The sequence below is a fragment of the Limulus polyphemus genome, unplaced genomic scaffold, assembly GCF_000517525.1.
Source record: "Limulus polyphemus unplaced genomic scaffold, Limulus_polyphemus-2.1.2 Scaffold1866, whole genome shotgun sequence".
NCBI classification, from domain to species: Eukaryota; Metazoa; Arthropoda; class Merostomata; order Xiphosura; family Limulidae; genus Limulus; species Limulus polyphemus.
This window is the reverse complement of record NW_013667476.1, coordinates 179,297-196,706: the sequence shown is the minus strand read 5'-3', so window position 1 is coordinate 196,706 and position 17,410 is coordinate 179,297. Positions and strand designations below refer to the sequence as shown.

Genomic DNA, 17,410 nt, shown 5'->3' with positions numbered 1-17,410 from the left:
GTTAAATGATGAAAAATTAGGTGTCTATTTACTTCTGAACACTCAGTGTATATTTTTTTTAGACTTACCATAGGGTATAACTTAACACTCAATTGCATTCACACATTTATGAATATATTTACAAGTTTTTACCATGGTAGTTTCTTCATTGTATCTTGTATTTTTATGTATAGAAGGTGATAATTAACAATGATGTTATTCTAGAAAACAAGAAATATAAATGAACTGACTTTGATTTTTATGTTTTAATGATATTCTACTTTAGACTGTTGAATTTGTACCTTTGGAAAAGGCATTAGCTGTAAAATCTGGAAAAGCTGGTGTGGGTATAGATAGACGAACGTCTTCAATATTTCTTCTTACACATGGTATGTATTTTTATAGTTCAGGAGTTTTATAGATGCACTAATGTGTAAATGCAACTTGCTTATGATAACCACATTTTTGTAAACCTGATAAAATGTTAAAATTTAAAAACATTATATAACTAAAGGTAGTTAACCTTTTCTTCAAAGAGGTGCATGCTTAGTATCCTTTCACAAAACACTATAATCATATAACATTTACCAAAAAACAATAACACTGATCCTGTTGATGTTATTTAATTAATGAAATCTGAATAAAAAATCCTATGTGTAGACAAAGTGAACTGTGTTTCATGATTAATAGTAAATCTTGGAAGATATTTGTGAAAATTTGTAACTTTGAGAGTAGTTTCTCTTACTGCACTTCTCAATAATAATTAAACATTTTTAAAGAAGATTTGTTTATTTTTCACAAGAGATTTGTTATGATTAGTTCTTTTCAGATTTCTGTCAAATCATAAGCGACCACCATTACCACAAAATCGAACCACTGACACTGCAGAGCTGATTAAATTAAGAGATGAAACTTTAGATGATCTGGGTGTTGATCGAACTCGACTTGGTGATGTGTTTTTGGAGTAAGTTTTAGCTTTGTTAAGACAGTAAGGTTTCTTTACTTTTTAGTAATAAATAATAATTACTGTCGATAAGGAAATCTCGGAAACAAACAGCTGTTAGGTGCTTTCCTAAGGCAAAGAATTTTCCATATATTGTGCTGTAGATATAACTTTGCAAAGTATACAAAAAGAATTAATGTTTTGGTCTAGTATCATGTTCATTATTTTCCTGTCAATGGAAGAACGTCCATTATTACCAAGTAAAGATTCTTTACTGGAGTAATTATTAACTATATTTTCAAAGTTTTAATTTGGTTGATTGCTAGAGGGAGCTGCTAACATTATGATGATGCTAGAATTAGAAAGTTTATAAAAGGAGTCCTAGAATACTTAAAATATTTGTAAATGTTAGTGTTGGAAAGCCTTTTTAAAGTATCTTGAAGTAAAGTTACATTATAAATATGAGAATCAATGAAGCATTTTTAGTTAATTCAGTTCATTCAGTGATTTAGAAGTTAGTGAAATGTTAGTTATTGTGTATAACACCCATGAAATTGTACAAGTAAGTTTATTTGTAAAGTAGTCATAATACTGTTAGTGAGTAGATTTCTGTTGAAAGGGAATATGTTATTTGTGAACTATGGCTTACAAATGTGTGCAAGTGATAGTGGCCTGTAAGGAAATATTAAAGAAGAAATTACCTAATTTGTTATTGTTATGTGGACTGGCTTTACATTGTTTTCACCAAATAATATAAAATAACCAGCCCAATGAAAGAACATATTACAACAACTTTTTCAACTCTGTAGTTATATAATGGTATTCTATAAGTCAGTTGTTTTTACTGTTTACTGACTCTGAGAAAATGTGATTTATTATCTATATACCTATGCCAGAATGAAAAGATAAACTAATATTATAAACTTGTTTTGTTTTAATTCCCTATGTGCCAAAGAGTAGTTGTACAGTCTAATATCATCATTGCCTGATTCTATTAAATGTCAAGTTTCAGATTTTGTTTTTATCTGTCCAAATATTGTGTTCTGTTTCATTGTTACTCATTTTTTATAGCTTATTATGTAAAATTAACTTTTTCAGTATTTTTTTAAACATGAACTTCAAGCATCTTGCCTGTAATTGAGTGTAATACATGTACAAAGATGTACATTAACATAGGAATTAAATGTACTAGAGGCTGTACCGAAGACTTACAAAATCCAAATGTTTCACTCGTATTGATATAAACATAATTTCTCTATAAAGTTTTATAATTCTGTTTAGCCTTGTAATATTAATGAATATGAAACTCATCCCAGTAGAATTAGAATCAACATTTTCTGAACCAAAAAGTTTTGTAATTCTAATATGGAAATAAAACTAAATATTTAAACTTAAGAAAAATGTGTCAACTAATTGCAGATTATCTATGTGCTATCCAAAATTTACTTGAACATGAATGTTGTTAGAAAAAGTGTGTAGAATTGGAGCATAGCAGATAGTGTCATAGTTTTTGTTTTTTGTGATATAGTTTTTGCTTTTTGTATTTCTACTCTAAATTTATTTTGTTCAAATATCAATTTGCAGCAAAACTTTTGGAGAACTTAGTCCCATCTGTGCTGTTGTAGGTGGTGTTCTATCTCAAGACATTATTAAGGTAAGCCTTGTCTGAACTGTGTGTTAGTGCTCATGTACAAAGTAGTCTCACATAATGTCATTAAGTGCTAAGTATTATGATTATTAAGATGTTCTAATTTGTATTTTATTAAACCAATTGTTTAAAATGTTTGTTTGGTGATATAGTTTATAAATTCAGGAACATCTTATGTGATGTTCCTGTTTTTTATATTGTTAAAACAAATAATATTTGCCCATTAATGATGATCCAGTTCAAATTAATATTAATTTTCTTGAGCATCACAGGGTTATGTGATTTTTTTAGATCCTTCAATTGCTCCAGAACAATGAAACTCCATAGTGTATGCTTCCCCAGGCATAAGGTACATTTGCCCAACTTAACATGCATAATTTACATAAATAGACTGCAATTTTAATGGGAGTATGCTCTTGCAAAAACAAATAATGAACATGTTTAAGTCACAGAGGTTTAATTCTGTTCCTCATGGTCAGGATCTACTAGTCAACAGTACTTACTTTTAGCTTATTCTTCTCATTATATTTTTCCTAAAGTTAAAATCAGTACCCATTATCCACATCTGTAAACTGATCTGAAAATGAAACGATATATCTGCATTGGATAAACTCTTTTGTACTATATACTAGTTGAACTCTGAACTGTATTCAGTGCTGGTAAGCCTGACAGCTGTTGGTGCAAGTCACAATCTTGCCAAATAGAAATTTTGCCATTGAGAAACTATATTATTTCTTGTTTGCATTACTTATATTAAGAGCTATATACAACATAAAGTGATGATGTATGTTTTGATGTGTTATTCACAGCTCAAAAAACATTAAGGGATCACAGAAGTCTTCTCTGGGACACAACTATTATTAAATGATGTTATTAGTACCCATGGTCATTTTTATACAAAATGTGTTAGATAACTAGTTATGTGATTTGATATGCACATTTCAATGGTGTATAAGAGTGAAGAAAATTCAGTGTGCTCTCAGTAGTATGAACGATGGTATAGTTTGTAAAGAGATCCATATTGACAAGAAAACATGCCAGGACCTCAGTGTCAGTGAAGACATTTGGACTTTTCATTATTTGTAGAGCAGTAGGATAACTAGGAGTCGATCAAACACAATAAACTGTCATTTAGTTGTATGAGTATCATAAAGTATGGCTATCGAGTTGCGGACTTGTTTCAGTCCACCAGTACAGTTAACTATAACCTTGACTATTGTTGACAACCACTATTTAACATTGAGGTTGATTCAACCTGCAGGCCTCAGACTCCTAACTGAAACAACAATTCAGAGCATCAACTAGATAACCAGTCAACATGCAAATGGTCAAAAACAGGCTTTCCTCTGTGCCAACTGATGAATAGTTTGTGTTTTTCTGATCCATAACTATGAAACAGCCCATCTTCATTGATGTCGAGCACATGTGAATCGGCCAAATGAAATGAAGACAAATGCCTTCTTTATCCATGAATCATGCTTTCTACTGAAGCCAGTACACATTTGAAGAGTGGCCAGAACCAGATCCAATCTCAATTTCACAGAGGAAGACAAACATATGATAGTGATGGCATACTAGTCTGGGCAGGGGTCAGTATTGGTGGCCAAATTGACCTTTATGTGCTACAATATGTTATACAATATAAGAATGTAGTTTTTAGAACCATTGATTTTACCATACGCAGTTGTAAATGGTCAGAACTTTATTCTAAAAGATAATGTTTACACCCATTGTGCTCAAATATTTAGCAATTTCCTGGAAGAAGAGAGTATTGAGTGAATAGATTTGACCGTGAATTTACTGTATTTGAAACTGATTGTAACATGTAGGGGATGCTCTGGAAAGATTCTGCAACACATGATTTGCCCCATCCAGTACTGATAAACTGGAAACAGCTCTGATGAAGTAGTGAGTTATATTTCCCCAGCAGCTCTTTCATTCTCTCATTCTAAGTGTGCTACAATGATGTATGACTTGCATTAGTGTTTGAAGTGATCACACACCTTTTTAACAAATATTTGGACATTTATTAGGTACAAAATCTAGTACAAATGGACTTCATTAGTGAAGATTTACATATCACATTACTGGTCACCCGACACTTGTTTTGCATAAAAATGAACTCAAGGATACCATTGCCTGTATTTAATAACAGCAGTTGTCACAGTTAAAATATAGAAAACTAATTATCCCTTAATTATTTTGAGTAGTGTGTTTTAAGAATGTTTTCAAAAAACTTGTGATTCAAATTATTTTCATTAATGAATTAAATTTATTAATATTACAATTAAAGATAGAAATAACTACATATTTAAAAATCATATATATTAGATTTACGTGATGAATTTTTTGTCTAGCTCACCTTTGCTATTTAATGATCATCTTTCTACACTTTTTATCAATAATAAAAGCACGTACTATTTATTAGCTGGTCTATCTTAAACTGCGTTTCAAAATGAATTCTTTTTAATAGCAATTGAAATAAGAAATACACTTTCTATTTGGCTTTTATTGGTGATGGTGGTATTACAGATTTGTTAGCTTAAATATTGTTTGTTTGTGGTGTTTTTACAGCTTTTTGAAATACAGACATGATACTATTATTTTGATACATCTTTATATAAAAATTTGTGTATGTTTATGCAAAACTAACCTATTATTGATGTTTGTTACCATAGTACCAGAGAAAAGGGTTTTAGTTTTAAATAATATATTTTGTTACATTTTTTTAATGGGATTCATTGTTTGCTTTATAGGCAGTTTCTGCAAAAGATGCTCCTTTGAAGAATTTCTTCTTATTTGATGGGCAAGATGGTAGTGGAGTGGTTGAACATTTTGGACGATAATGTAGATTGATCCTTTGAGTTTCTGAATTTTGTTCACTTCAACATTAATTATCAGTTTGAATACAGAAATAAACATTTTTTTATATTGGTGATAAGGCTTTTGGTATATTTACTTGTAAAATAAGATTTGCACCTGACTGAACATTTGGATACAGTGTGTACAAGTACGTGTATATAGGTTTAACTTACAATTCTTGTACCTAAGTGGACCTGCATAGTGATACAGTTTGAATATTTTTGCATCAAATACAAGTTTTTAAGCAAAATAATTTTGTAATTATTTTCACAGTTATAAACTTGATTAATCATATATGCTTTTAATCACATTTTACTTAAAACTAGGTAGAAGACGGTTTTCCACCCGAGTTCCTTAGTGATGATTGTTCTTTTGTAGAAGTGACAGATGACACAGCTATTGAAAAATTCAGTGTTAACTAGTATTTTGATTTAATACAGTTTTCTTGTTTTTCATGCTACAGTTTTACTGAAATTAGTTAAAACTGACACTATTATTGTTGGTCATTGTGCTATAAGCAGTTCCAAAAATTATATGTCATTTCTCCTGTTATCATAAATCACAGCTGTTTCAACACATTTTGTATATGATACCAACTATGAAAAGACATTATCCTCATTTCATCTAACTCTCTTTCTGTAATTGTATAACAATGCCACCTGCTACTGGTGAGAAGACTATTTGGAAGTTCAGACTGTCAAAACTGAATAAAAGGAGAAGGGTGTTAATTCAAATTTGGTGCTCCTAGGTCTGTTAGAGGAAGATTGTGGACTGGACATGAAATCAGACAATTGGTTTATACTGTGGATAATCTGAAAAAGATTTTTGAACGTCTTTGTTCAAATCTACACGACATGGCCAGTAGGTATGACCAGCTCTCTGCCTGAAGGATGTGTGGACCTCAGAACAGCAATTAGAATAATTATCAATGGCTAAATGGTAAAGAGAAGGTACTATAAGCCTGGTTTAAAGCTTAGAAGCCATTCTTTAGCCTTGCAGTTGATCAAACATCTCCTTTGACCTTTTGTGGGATCATTAGAATTGAAAACTAGTGTTGGACATCTGTAATCTTTGCAAATGAGTCAAGGTTTCATGTTTGTACCAGTAATAAAAATGTTTGTATCTGCAGAAGCACAGATAAACTTTCCATCAACATTTGTATACAACCATTTTGATGACAGTTCAGTTGTAGTGAAGGGCAGAGTTTGAAATAATAGTTGGCATTTATTGGCTTACTTATCAAATATGTAAATCGAGATAAAATGTTAAGGATTTTAGTTTTTGAATGGTAAATTGTCATGTCCAAATTCAAATGTAATGTGCAGTGAAATCATTTGTAATCAAAATATTCATTAAAATTAAATCAAATAAATTCTTTACTAAGAACTTTACAACTTGATGAAATAGGGTGTATGAACTTCTATAGCGTAAGTTTGGAAAACATTTAATTAGTCAATATATATACATATGTTGGCTTATGTATAGCATGAGTGAACAAAAGTGATGGTAAATATCATGAACTTATTTTTTCAGTTATATCATGGCAATCAAACGTAGTTGATTCAGTTTGAACCTAACTATGACCACAGTGTTCATGTGAAGAAAAAAACTACAATGTATTATATAAGTTTTCTTGTAGGGAAAATGGAAGACTTGATAGGTTGGGTGTGGCCTAGATGATTATTGTGCTGATACTGTGAATCCAATCGTTTGTGTTTGCAACCTTAGTGGCACAGATGTGCTCCACACTAAGGGATTGTGGGAGCTATAAGAATGATGGTCAAATTCCACTGTAATGCAGTAACCCAACAACTGCTGGCTGAAGCCTTTCACTAGCTACCTTCCTTCTAGTTTACCAGTTCAAAATTAGGGATGACTAGCAAAGGTAGCTCTTCTGTAGCTTTTTACAAAAACTTTTAAATCTAGAAGACTTGAGTTCAATATTAATGAAAATAAAAAATTATGTTCGTTGTATATACATGTGAAAGAAAAAATGAAGACAACACTTATGAATTGTGTTACAGAAGTGAAGTAGTTTGTAATTTAGAAAGTTTGTTTTTTGGTTTGATTTTACATATAGCTAAACAAAAGCTAAATGTGCTAGCTGTCTCTAGTTTTGAAGTTACAGACTAAAACAGCAATTTTTCAAACTTTGGCGATACATGAGAGTGTGTGTGTGTCAAATGTTTTTCCATCATCAAACCTTCCTTTATTTAGTGGGGTTATATGAACTAACTTTGTGTGTGTGTGTCATATTGTTTTTTTTTTTCATAAAAGAAAGTCATGAAAAACTCAAATTGAACTAATGATTAAACAAATCTGGAATAGCTAGCTTAAAATAACATTTATAGATTAGAAACCTTCTGTTTTCTAGCTCCTGAAATACCATACGAATTCATTATCGATGTAAGACAGAATAAGTAATATAATGTTTGAGAAGGTTTTCATAAAATTATTAATAACACGTTTATTTCTTCATTAATACATTTTACTGTACACAGTTTTATATATATGGTTGTTAAGTTGGTTGGCAGGTAATGTATTTTTAAAAGTGTTTTATTTTAGTGCTTTATAAGGTGGTTTCACATTCCCTGATCAAACATGAAAAAGAAATACCCTCCACGTCAAAGAATTGTGACCCATATGTTATTCGAATAGAACTAGGTAATGACTTTATAAATTTGTTTTCATGAATCTTATGACTATTTTGACCACAAGTTAAGGGAAAAACATGAATCAGTTCTTCAAATATATTATTTTTATATTTTGTGGATTAAATCTATGAAAAGTGTTTATGAATCCACAATTTCAAGGGCACTCGTCTGTCGTTTCCAACAGATACCACTCTTGGATTATAAATAGCGTTTTAGAAATGTAAAATACGGAAAGAGGGTCGAAACCAAAAACATCAATGAGAAATGTTGAAAAAAGATTACTTTTTCAACAAATAATGTAATATCGTGGTCAGAGAAAATAATGAAAGGATTTAGGGTGTTTATAGAAAATATTACGAGTTCTGCCATCGGGAAATATAATTCGTCAAATACACTAGTTCTATTTTCTACTTACTAATGTTAAGTTAATGAAAATGTTATGTAGTCCTTGTTGTTGTTTTTTAATAAAGCTCAAAGTAACTTATATGTCCTTTAAAATATTAATTTGTTCTGGGCTTTCTCATTATAAATAATGCTAGAAACCGGGGTTTCAATAACTGTGGTGGATATGGCACAGATAGCCCATTGTGTAGCTTTGTGCTTAATTACAAACAAACGTTATATACTCGTTAAATATTCATGTTGTCGGTTTAACAAATCACGTTTTGTTTGATCTAACAAGATATGATGAACACTTTCAAACTTTTTTAGAATCCATTTCAATTTTCTTTGTTGACATATAACTACAATGTTGTTGTTTTTTTATAGAAGATGTAGGGTAAGAATAATGCATGAATTACAGTTAAAGAAACCCGATAACTCAAGGTTGGCAGGCCTTCCGAAAGTTCTGTAATTCTTTCGAAATAAGAACTACTTTACCAGTAAAGAATAAAAGGTACAAGTTTAAAAACATTTTACAAATTTCGACGTTTAATGTACTTTCTGTCTTTATTGGCAAGTCTAAAATGCTGTATCTAGGAAAGAACTGCTGGTAAATAAACAAGAGAAAATTGGACGTCCCTTTTGACCTTACAACTTTGAAACTTTTGTTATAGAAAGAGGTTTTGATACTGTAAAGTTTGAAACTCTGTATTATTTTGTATTTAACCTATATTTGGATTTTGTAGCTTTTTAAATCGTTCTTTATTTGTTTTTTCAACTTTCTTTGTCCTTTTCTTTCGAAGAAACTTTGAAACTTTTGTTATACAAACAAAGAGGTTTTGAAACTTATAAAAGTTTGAAATTCTGTATTATTTTTAGTTAACCAACATCTGGGTTTTACAGCTTGTTTAATAATTCTTGATTATTTATATACTGATATCCAATCAGTTGTATCTTTCAAGGTGTCCTCTTGTACGCTGATTTTTGCATTTTTCAAATTTATATAACAGTCTAGCCTAGTTATTTTGCCCAGAGCTTATAGTTTTCCTTTGAAATTTATATTTATTTATTTTATTTTTTCAAATATCATAAAGCTCAATTTGTGTCAATTTGGAAAGTTGTGTGTAACATTTCTTCTGTTGAAACTCAACTAACAGAGGTAGTCACGTGACGCCATCATTTCTGTTAGCATCTCTATATCCGTTATTAGATTGATTCTTCATGAATAACTTTAATAAAACGTCACCATTCACAGAATCTTCAAGGAATTATACTTTTATTTAACCGAACTTGCTTTAATTTAATCGTCATTTTAAGATGGGAATATTCTTGACGTGTGAACACCAGATTAGAAGTTTCAGTATAATACGTTTTACTTTCGAAAAGTTGTTTAAAATAATAACTACTGGTCGTTAGAATTGAGTAGGTTGATAGTTGGTGGGAACAGGAACAAAAAGTAAAACATATATTAATGATAAAGGAGTCTATTACATGATCGTAAAAGTTCAGTGGTTTTTACTTACGCCTAAGCTCCAAATTTACATTCACGATAATTAATGTCTCAGGTTCTTCGTAAAATGGTAGAATGTGTAATAAATAAATAATGTCTTAAAAGGTACGTGTATATACATATGGATAGGAGCATTAAAAATGTCACCTTTTTTATATTTGAATTAAATACACATACACGTCAACGGGCATGAAACACAATGTTAAAGAAATGTCATCCCAGCTAAAGTATTATATAACAGTTTTGCTTTTTTAAACCAATCATTTCTATTTCTAATAATAAATTAGTTAATTGCTTGAAAAGGCTAAACAAGAGAGAGGATGATTGTTTTCAATTGGAAAGATATTGCTTTGAAAACTTTTTTTTTTTGTCAAATCTTCAACAGATATTGCTTGTCAAGCTTTCACGCCAAGTTGTTCCAATCGTTAATAAGAGGTGATAGTTTTGAGACTTTCACAAAGTTACTCAGTTCTTCAAGACATGTACAGTATGTTTCTCTCGAAGAATCGCCAGGGGAGACTGAACTGAACAAGTAGAGTCAGACGAAGTAAAGTCACTGTCCAATGACGAGTTGAGTGTGACTCTCGCGAGTTGTGATCTTCATCTTTCTAAGTGAACAGAAAGTTACAAACTTGTGAATAACGTTATCGCAAGGAAAATCAAAGAGTTAATACCTACGAAACATGAGAAAGCATAATTTTTAGATATAAATTAAATAAGGTAAGAGTAACAGCAATATATATATATATATTGCACAGACTTTACACAGTTAACCTTGAATAACGTCATCGATTTTCAAAACATTGAATACTATATGCATATAACTTCTATATATACTGTTATTACAACTGCATTTTTCTTTTAATTTCAGATCATATTGTATAAATAAAGGTTCACAGGTCAAGATTTTAATCATCTGCTATACAAACAGTTATGCTAAAAAGGAAACGGCATATGTACGAATTAAATGCTACATAGCTTCGCGTGTATTTCAGACGTTGTGACTGGAACGGTAATCATTCTTCGCTAATACGATTTACATAAATAATAGATTCTAACGATACGGCTTGCTGGAGTGATACCTGCTGTGACGTATCTTTTACTCCTGCACAGGTGTTCAGGTCACCTGGTTACAGAGTAAAATGTGATCATGGAAATCTATAATTCACGTGCAGATAACCGTATGATACGATTTAGCTGCTCTTTAATTGTTTCTGTAAATGATCAGTGGTCGGGGACTTTCACCTGCGACTGACCGATGCCGTGGACTGAGTCATATAGATAGCACGAAATTCACCTTATAACTCCCGTGTGGAACAAAAGTCTTAGTTCCATCCCACTGCTATTATTAGCACCTGGGGTTTAACAAGAACTCGTAATCGGGCACCTGTGACGGAGCGATTTGGTTTAGCTGATACTCACCCTGTTATTTCCCAAATACACCTCTAATTAGTTTGCTGTCATGACATTTAAGACAAGGATTATAGATAGATAGATCATGAAAATCTGGCGTTGAAAACAATATTTCAGGTCATTTGTTTTTACTACATTGAGCTCTCCCTATCAAAATCGTTGTTACAGAATAATATATGGCCAATTTCAAAGAAATCTATTGAATCCATTTTCCCTACCGATTAAAAGACCTAAAACCATACTGTTCATATAATGTAATTATATGAAAATACTAATACATTATTGGATATGAGTGAAAAAAAACAACTTTAAATTCGAGGTAAAACTAAGGCACTCCGTAGAGCGCATGCTTCCGCCACGCAGCATTGATCATATTGGGCTCTCAAAAAATACGAAAATGCGTCAGTATATCTATCATTATTAACGCACACGGACCATTTTTAGCAGGACAATGGGGAATAATATTCTACACGTTTCCACCAAGTTTAATGAAAATTCGATCATTGTTGACTGAGTCATAGAGCAAAAATGGTGTGAAAAATCGGTCATCGTGTTAACAGAAAGGGATTTTTTTTTATTTTCGTGACCTTGACCCACGGAAACTAATCACTTCTAAGGTGGGTCATAGTCGAAGTGTATACCAACTTTCGTACAAATCCATTCAGCCGTTTTCGAGAAATCTTGCTGACAAACACACACACACACAGGGGTGAAAACATAACCTCCGTCCACTTTCGATGGCGTAGGTAATTATTGTTATTGCGAGGCTTATTCGATTATCTTTTAACACCTTCCACACGAGCTTGCCCGGCATCCTGATGTAGATAAAAATAAGTCATTCTGGAAAGATTTGGGTTGTTTTTTATTAGTCAAAAAAGTAGATGTTTGGCACTATTTTCGAGACCCGAGGTTATGAGAGCCAATATGGAGAAGTTAACTTGTAAATGTAAAGTAAGACGATGTAACAATGAAACATGCTTGAAATGTTCTAGATGTGGTTTAAGTGTAGCGATTAAGCTGAACCGTGGGTCCAGGTCGGATGAGGGAAGAACTTATTTGAAGATATCCAAATCGATTTGACATACCAGCTGAATCGGAGGTACATCAATTGATTACTGCATTAAGAGCTAAACATAAAAAAAAACGGGCACAATAGTATCATTATCTTGTAGGGGGGGGGGGGGTTGGAATCATATGTAAAAATTCATTACTTTCAATTTTTTGTTAAACTAACGGCTCAGTAAAGCCCAAAGATGCAGTGTTTAAGCTGATGCATTACAAAATGATTTCTCTAGCGATTCTCAAATCAAAAATGCCATTTTGCAACGAAGAGTAAATATAAGGATGGTATAATGTCCAGTATGGTACCATCACAATAAAATCCATATAGCTTTCATCATGTCGTGTTCTAATTAATATTTATTAATTTTTTTCGTTTTAGAAGTTGTGCCGAGCTTCATTCATCGAGATCTATCAAAATAATCCTAAATCATAGGCCCGGAATGACACCCCAGTTGACCATTCTAGGCTCAGTACTAAAACATAATGGGATGGCAGGTGTTAAACGACAATCTTTCATTGATATGCTGCCACTGGTTTTAAACAGGTAATTCTTGCTTAGTTATGTATTATATACGTGTATACCGGTTACATAAACTCGATTAACATACAACACTCGGATTATCACAGTACAACAATCACATCAAAATCACCATACATCCTGTGCCTGGGTCACTGCTTCGACCGTGAGTTTACTCTTGAACCTTGTATTTACCTCGAGCTCACATGCCGTCTTCTCGTCTAGTTATCACCATTCAACAACGCATTAGTATTAAACAAATTTGTAAACTAGCCCTAAGCCTTATACTCTTTCCGGACAAACAATCGTTCTGATTTCTCCGAGGTTTAAACCCGTTTTAACTCATCTAATTAACAAATATAATGTATTCTTATAGAAAAAAAAATCTTTAAATTTTGCATATAAAATGTAAAAACCCGCTCACTTAAAAGATTAACATTCAGGTATAGCCACCATTAATTTAGAACGCTTGGCCAACGGAAGGGGATCCAGTCAACAAAACCGGTCGCCTACGAATCTACTCTTAACCTAATAGCAAGATTGACTGTTACTTCCATAACGCGTCCACAGGTGAAAGTGAAAAGCGTATTCAATAGCATTTCGCTGCTCAAAAACATACTTACTTTATAACTGTTGATCAGAAGTAGAGTAACTAGTCAGAAGCACCCACCGCCTTTGCATCTGTGCTTAACCGAATGTTACAGTCATAACGGCGCCACATATGAAGGTGTTAAGTTGTTTTCAACGGTATATTACGACTCGAGCCTTTCCAATCCGTAATCCGAAACGCTAACCATTAGATCACACGAGATATTAATGTAATACAGAATCGAAACTCTATCATTTATATGTAATAATTTTATCTCCGGTGTATCATCTATTGCCAGTAAAATCACTATCACAAGCGAACGTAGCCAGGTTATAATATATTTTCGGAATTATGGTTCGTGCAAGAACTATGCTAAAAGCAGTTTATCTGTTGTTGATTATTGTCAAGATATTGATTAAGTAACTTTACAAGCAAAATTACAGAGCCAATAACTCGCATTACTTTTTTACAGTTGATGTCATTAAACACTTCTTAACAGTGGTGATTTATCAGTACATTAAATAAAGAGCTTGAAGACAAGTGGCCCTGAAATGCATCTTGCAATTGTAATTGAAATTTTTCATGTTTGATTTTAATTTATGTTGGAGGGCCCCGTGGTGATGGCTCAGCGGTAAGTCTGGGGGATTACAACGCTAAAAATTGGGTTTCGATTAGCACATATAGTCCTTTGTGTAACTTTATGCTTAATAACAAACAAACAAAATTGTGTTTGAGGTTGCTGACTTTCTGTACGTTAAGAGGTGATAAAGGCAAACTATAGAGGAAAACACGTGTTTTTCGAAAGAATGTTACATTTCAAATATATTACTTGATTGTATGCAGTGCCATCTGCGTTATTATTAGCGTTGGGATATGTGCGTACAGCCAGATTCTATTTTATTTGATTAATTTTTATTACCGGTTACCAGATTTATAGTCAGTCATCGTAGAGGAGTTAAAGATGGTTTACCGCAGAAGCTAACCCTCCCCCTGTTTGATGTATATTAAGCTGTATGGATCCAATTTATCACAATGTGAAAACTGCCTTTTATTGTAAATTACTCCATGTGGACCACGGAGTAACTAGAATCCTGGACTAGGGGGCGTGTCAACAGTGGTCATCTCTGCAGCCACAGCAGGAAGAATATGTCAACGAGCCTGACGGGTATGACAAATGAAGTAATTTGAAACGTGACACAAAAGTCGCCAGTGGCATTAGCCTCTGATCATGTGTCTTGACGGATAGAGCTCCCCTCGGTGGACAATCAGCCACCTGTACGTATCCCTGCGAGGATCAGCTAGACGTAGCGTTTTTCGCTTCACTGACTTTAATCAACGCACGAGTACTGCGAGGAGACGTACGTCTTGTCAACCCTTTTATGAACGTATCAATGTAAGAAGTTTGCCCCGGGAGATGTGAGGGAGGAGGACTCAGCCAAGCAAAACCTGACTTGTTTGCATGCCTCGCAATCTTCCCGCCAGTCTCCATATAAGGAAACTTATGCAGTTATGTGAAATAACTAAATATTTTTGTTCATATCCGGAACAGCATACATTACACAAGTGTTGCTTATATTTTTCGTTGTAGTTAGCTTTAAGATGAAGTTAAGAATTACTCAAGGAAAATCATAGTTAATACGGAAAAAATGCATGCTGATAAAAATTATCACTTTTTTAATCCGCTAGTAACAAAATGTAATTGAAAAGTGATAAATAATTTTTTCAAATAAAAACTGACATCCAAAAAAGTCTAAGTTGAAAGTGCGTTTTACCAGCATCAAACTAAAATAACTTTTTTTTTCATATTTTCTAATGCACTGGATTCCTTTCAAGAACTTGTGTGTAAGTGTACATAATTTAAAATTTCCTTCATTTCGAGGAAGATAAATCACTTATTGCCTAATTTAATAATATGCACAACATTTCATTAATTAAATACAAAAGTCCCTTGGTGGCTGGGCTGTTAATCTGAGGCAATGCTAAGAATCGAGTTTTGATACCTGCATACAGCCTATTATGTTGCTTTGCACTTAAAAACATACAAATATTACAATACAAAAAAGGGATTATCACTTGTTGCAATTTACGCTCAAGTACATCGCTCGTTACTAAATATTATGAAAAAATGTAATTTACAAATATAATTTATGTACGATGACTGTTTTAAAACTTTAATATAACACAGCGACAACCTGATTACAGCACAACGACTGCTTTACTCAATATGCTTACACAACTGTCTTACAAAACGTGATTATGAAACAGTGACTGTCTGACAAAACATAATTACAGAACAACGATTGTCTTACTCTACATAATTATAACACTGCAATTACCCTAAGCAACGTGATTATAATATAGCAACTGCCTTATACAACATGATACAAGTACAACGACTATCCTACTCAACGGATTACAGTACAATTGTCTTACACAATGTAATTACAGCACAGCGACTGCCCTGTACAACGTGACTAAAGTACGGCAGTTGTTATACACTGTGATTACAGCACAGCGAATGTCCTGAACAAAGTGATTACAGCACAACAACTGTCTTATATAAAGTGATTACAACACAGCGACAGTCTTACACAACATGATTACAGTACAGCGACTGTCTTACACAACGTGATTATAATACAGCGACTGTCTCATATAGCGTGAATACAGTACAGCGAGTGCCTTACGCAACGTGATTACAAACTTTTAATACATTTAAGGTTGATTGGTTGTTTGTAATTAAGCACAAAGCTACACAATGGGCTGTCCGTGCTCTGCCTACCACGGGTATCGAAACCCGGATTCTAGAGTTGTAAGTCCGCAGACATACCGCTGTGCCACTGGGAAGCTACAAAGAGTATATTAATGGGTAATACATCGTTATTCAATTATAAGTTAATCAGCGGTTTAAGAAAATGCCTTTTCGATTATTTAAACAGCATTTCCAATCGATTGCTTAAATAATATCATAACCAGTAATAATCGATGAGCCAGCATTTCTTATCGAAGGTTATAACAAGATGAAAGTCATTTGTTGCAAAATATTTTGGAAAATAGCTTCTCATTAATCAACAGTTTTTATTGTTGTAGAGAATCTCATCAAATAATAAAGAATCCTGAATGATTGGAAGAATTATCTAAACAAGTCTTTAGTTAACCAGAATTTCAACGTAGGTATGGACACTGAAAAATTACAAAACTTCTTGTAATTTGTGATAATTTTATGAATGTATATTTTTAACATGGGCTGTATTACACGAGTGCACCCAGAATCTGAAACACTATAAACTGTAGTAATTTTTACTATGCAGTGTAAGCACTGCCCAGTTCTAAGTTTCGTCGTTTAATAACAACGTGAAAACAGATACTACAAAAATGTTTTTCTCGTCAAACTCTCATTATGTCTCCGCACATACAGTTTTTCCATTGTTTCTTATTTCTTCTTCTTCTTCCAAACACTTTTCAGTCGACCCCCATTCCTTCATTTCCTGACGGATTGACTTGAAATTATGTAGATTTATACCGTGGTCCAATACGCCCAGATTCCTCTTCCTTTTTTTATTTGGGCCTTTTTTAAGGATTTTATGGACTCAAAGGTCAAACAACCCAAAATGCTTATTTTGAGTTTCCGTGGTCATATTTACTACAATAAAGATGAAAATGGGAACAAATATCATTTTTCATGCGTCCAACACATTGATATAAAAAAGTTGGATTTGCCCATATGTAGTCTTTGGGGGGGGGGGGCAAAGATCAGAAAAAAGCATAATTTTTGGGGCTTTGGTCAATTACTCGGCCATATTTTGATCAATTTACATGGGATTTGGTAAAAAAAACTGTTGGAGTTGCCCA

The 17,410-nt window shown here is 32.8% G+C and overlaps 2 protein-coding genes across 5 annotated transcripts in view; one reads left to right on the top strand and one right to left on the bottom strand.

Moving 5' to 3' along the window:
• The window catches only part of LOC106465202 (SUMO-activating enzyme subunit 1-like), a 20,127-nt gene extending 13,788 nt beyond the window's left edge, over window positions 1-6,339 (top strand). The window contains exons 6-10 of one of the 2 annotated variants that reach the window (XM_022393058.1): window positions 266-368; window positions 799-943; window positions 2,507-2,576; window positions 5,327-5,417; window positions 5,759-6,339. In XM_022393058.1, coding sequence (XP_022248766.1) covers window positions 266-368; window positions 799-943; window positions 2,507-2,576; window positions 5,327-5,416 — 408 coding nt within the window. In that variant the 3' untranslated portion in view covers window position 5,417; window positions 5,759-6,339. Of the gene's footprint in view, window positions 1-265; window positions 369-798; window positions 944-2,506; window positions 2,577-5,326; window positions 5,509-5,758 lie in introns of those variants that run through there. The other variant, XM_013925403.2, reaches the window with a different exon arrangement.
• A 3,822-nt stretch (window positions 6,340-10,161) lies between these two features.
• LOC111087202 overlaps window positions 10,162-17,410 on the bottom strand; it is a 61,515-nt gene continuing 54,266 nt past the window's right edge. For all 3 annotated transcript variants that reach the window (XM_022393055.1, XM_022393054.1, XM_022393056.1), the window contains exon 3: window positions 10,162-10,585. In XM_022393055.1, coding sequence (XP_022248763.1) covers window positions 10,451-10,585 — 135 coding nt within the window. In that variant the 3' untranslated portion in view covers window positions 10,162-10,450. The remainder of the gene's footprint in view (window positions 10,586-17,410) is intronic.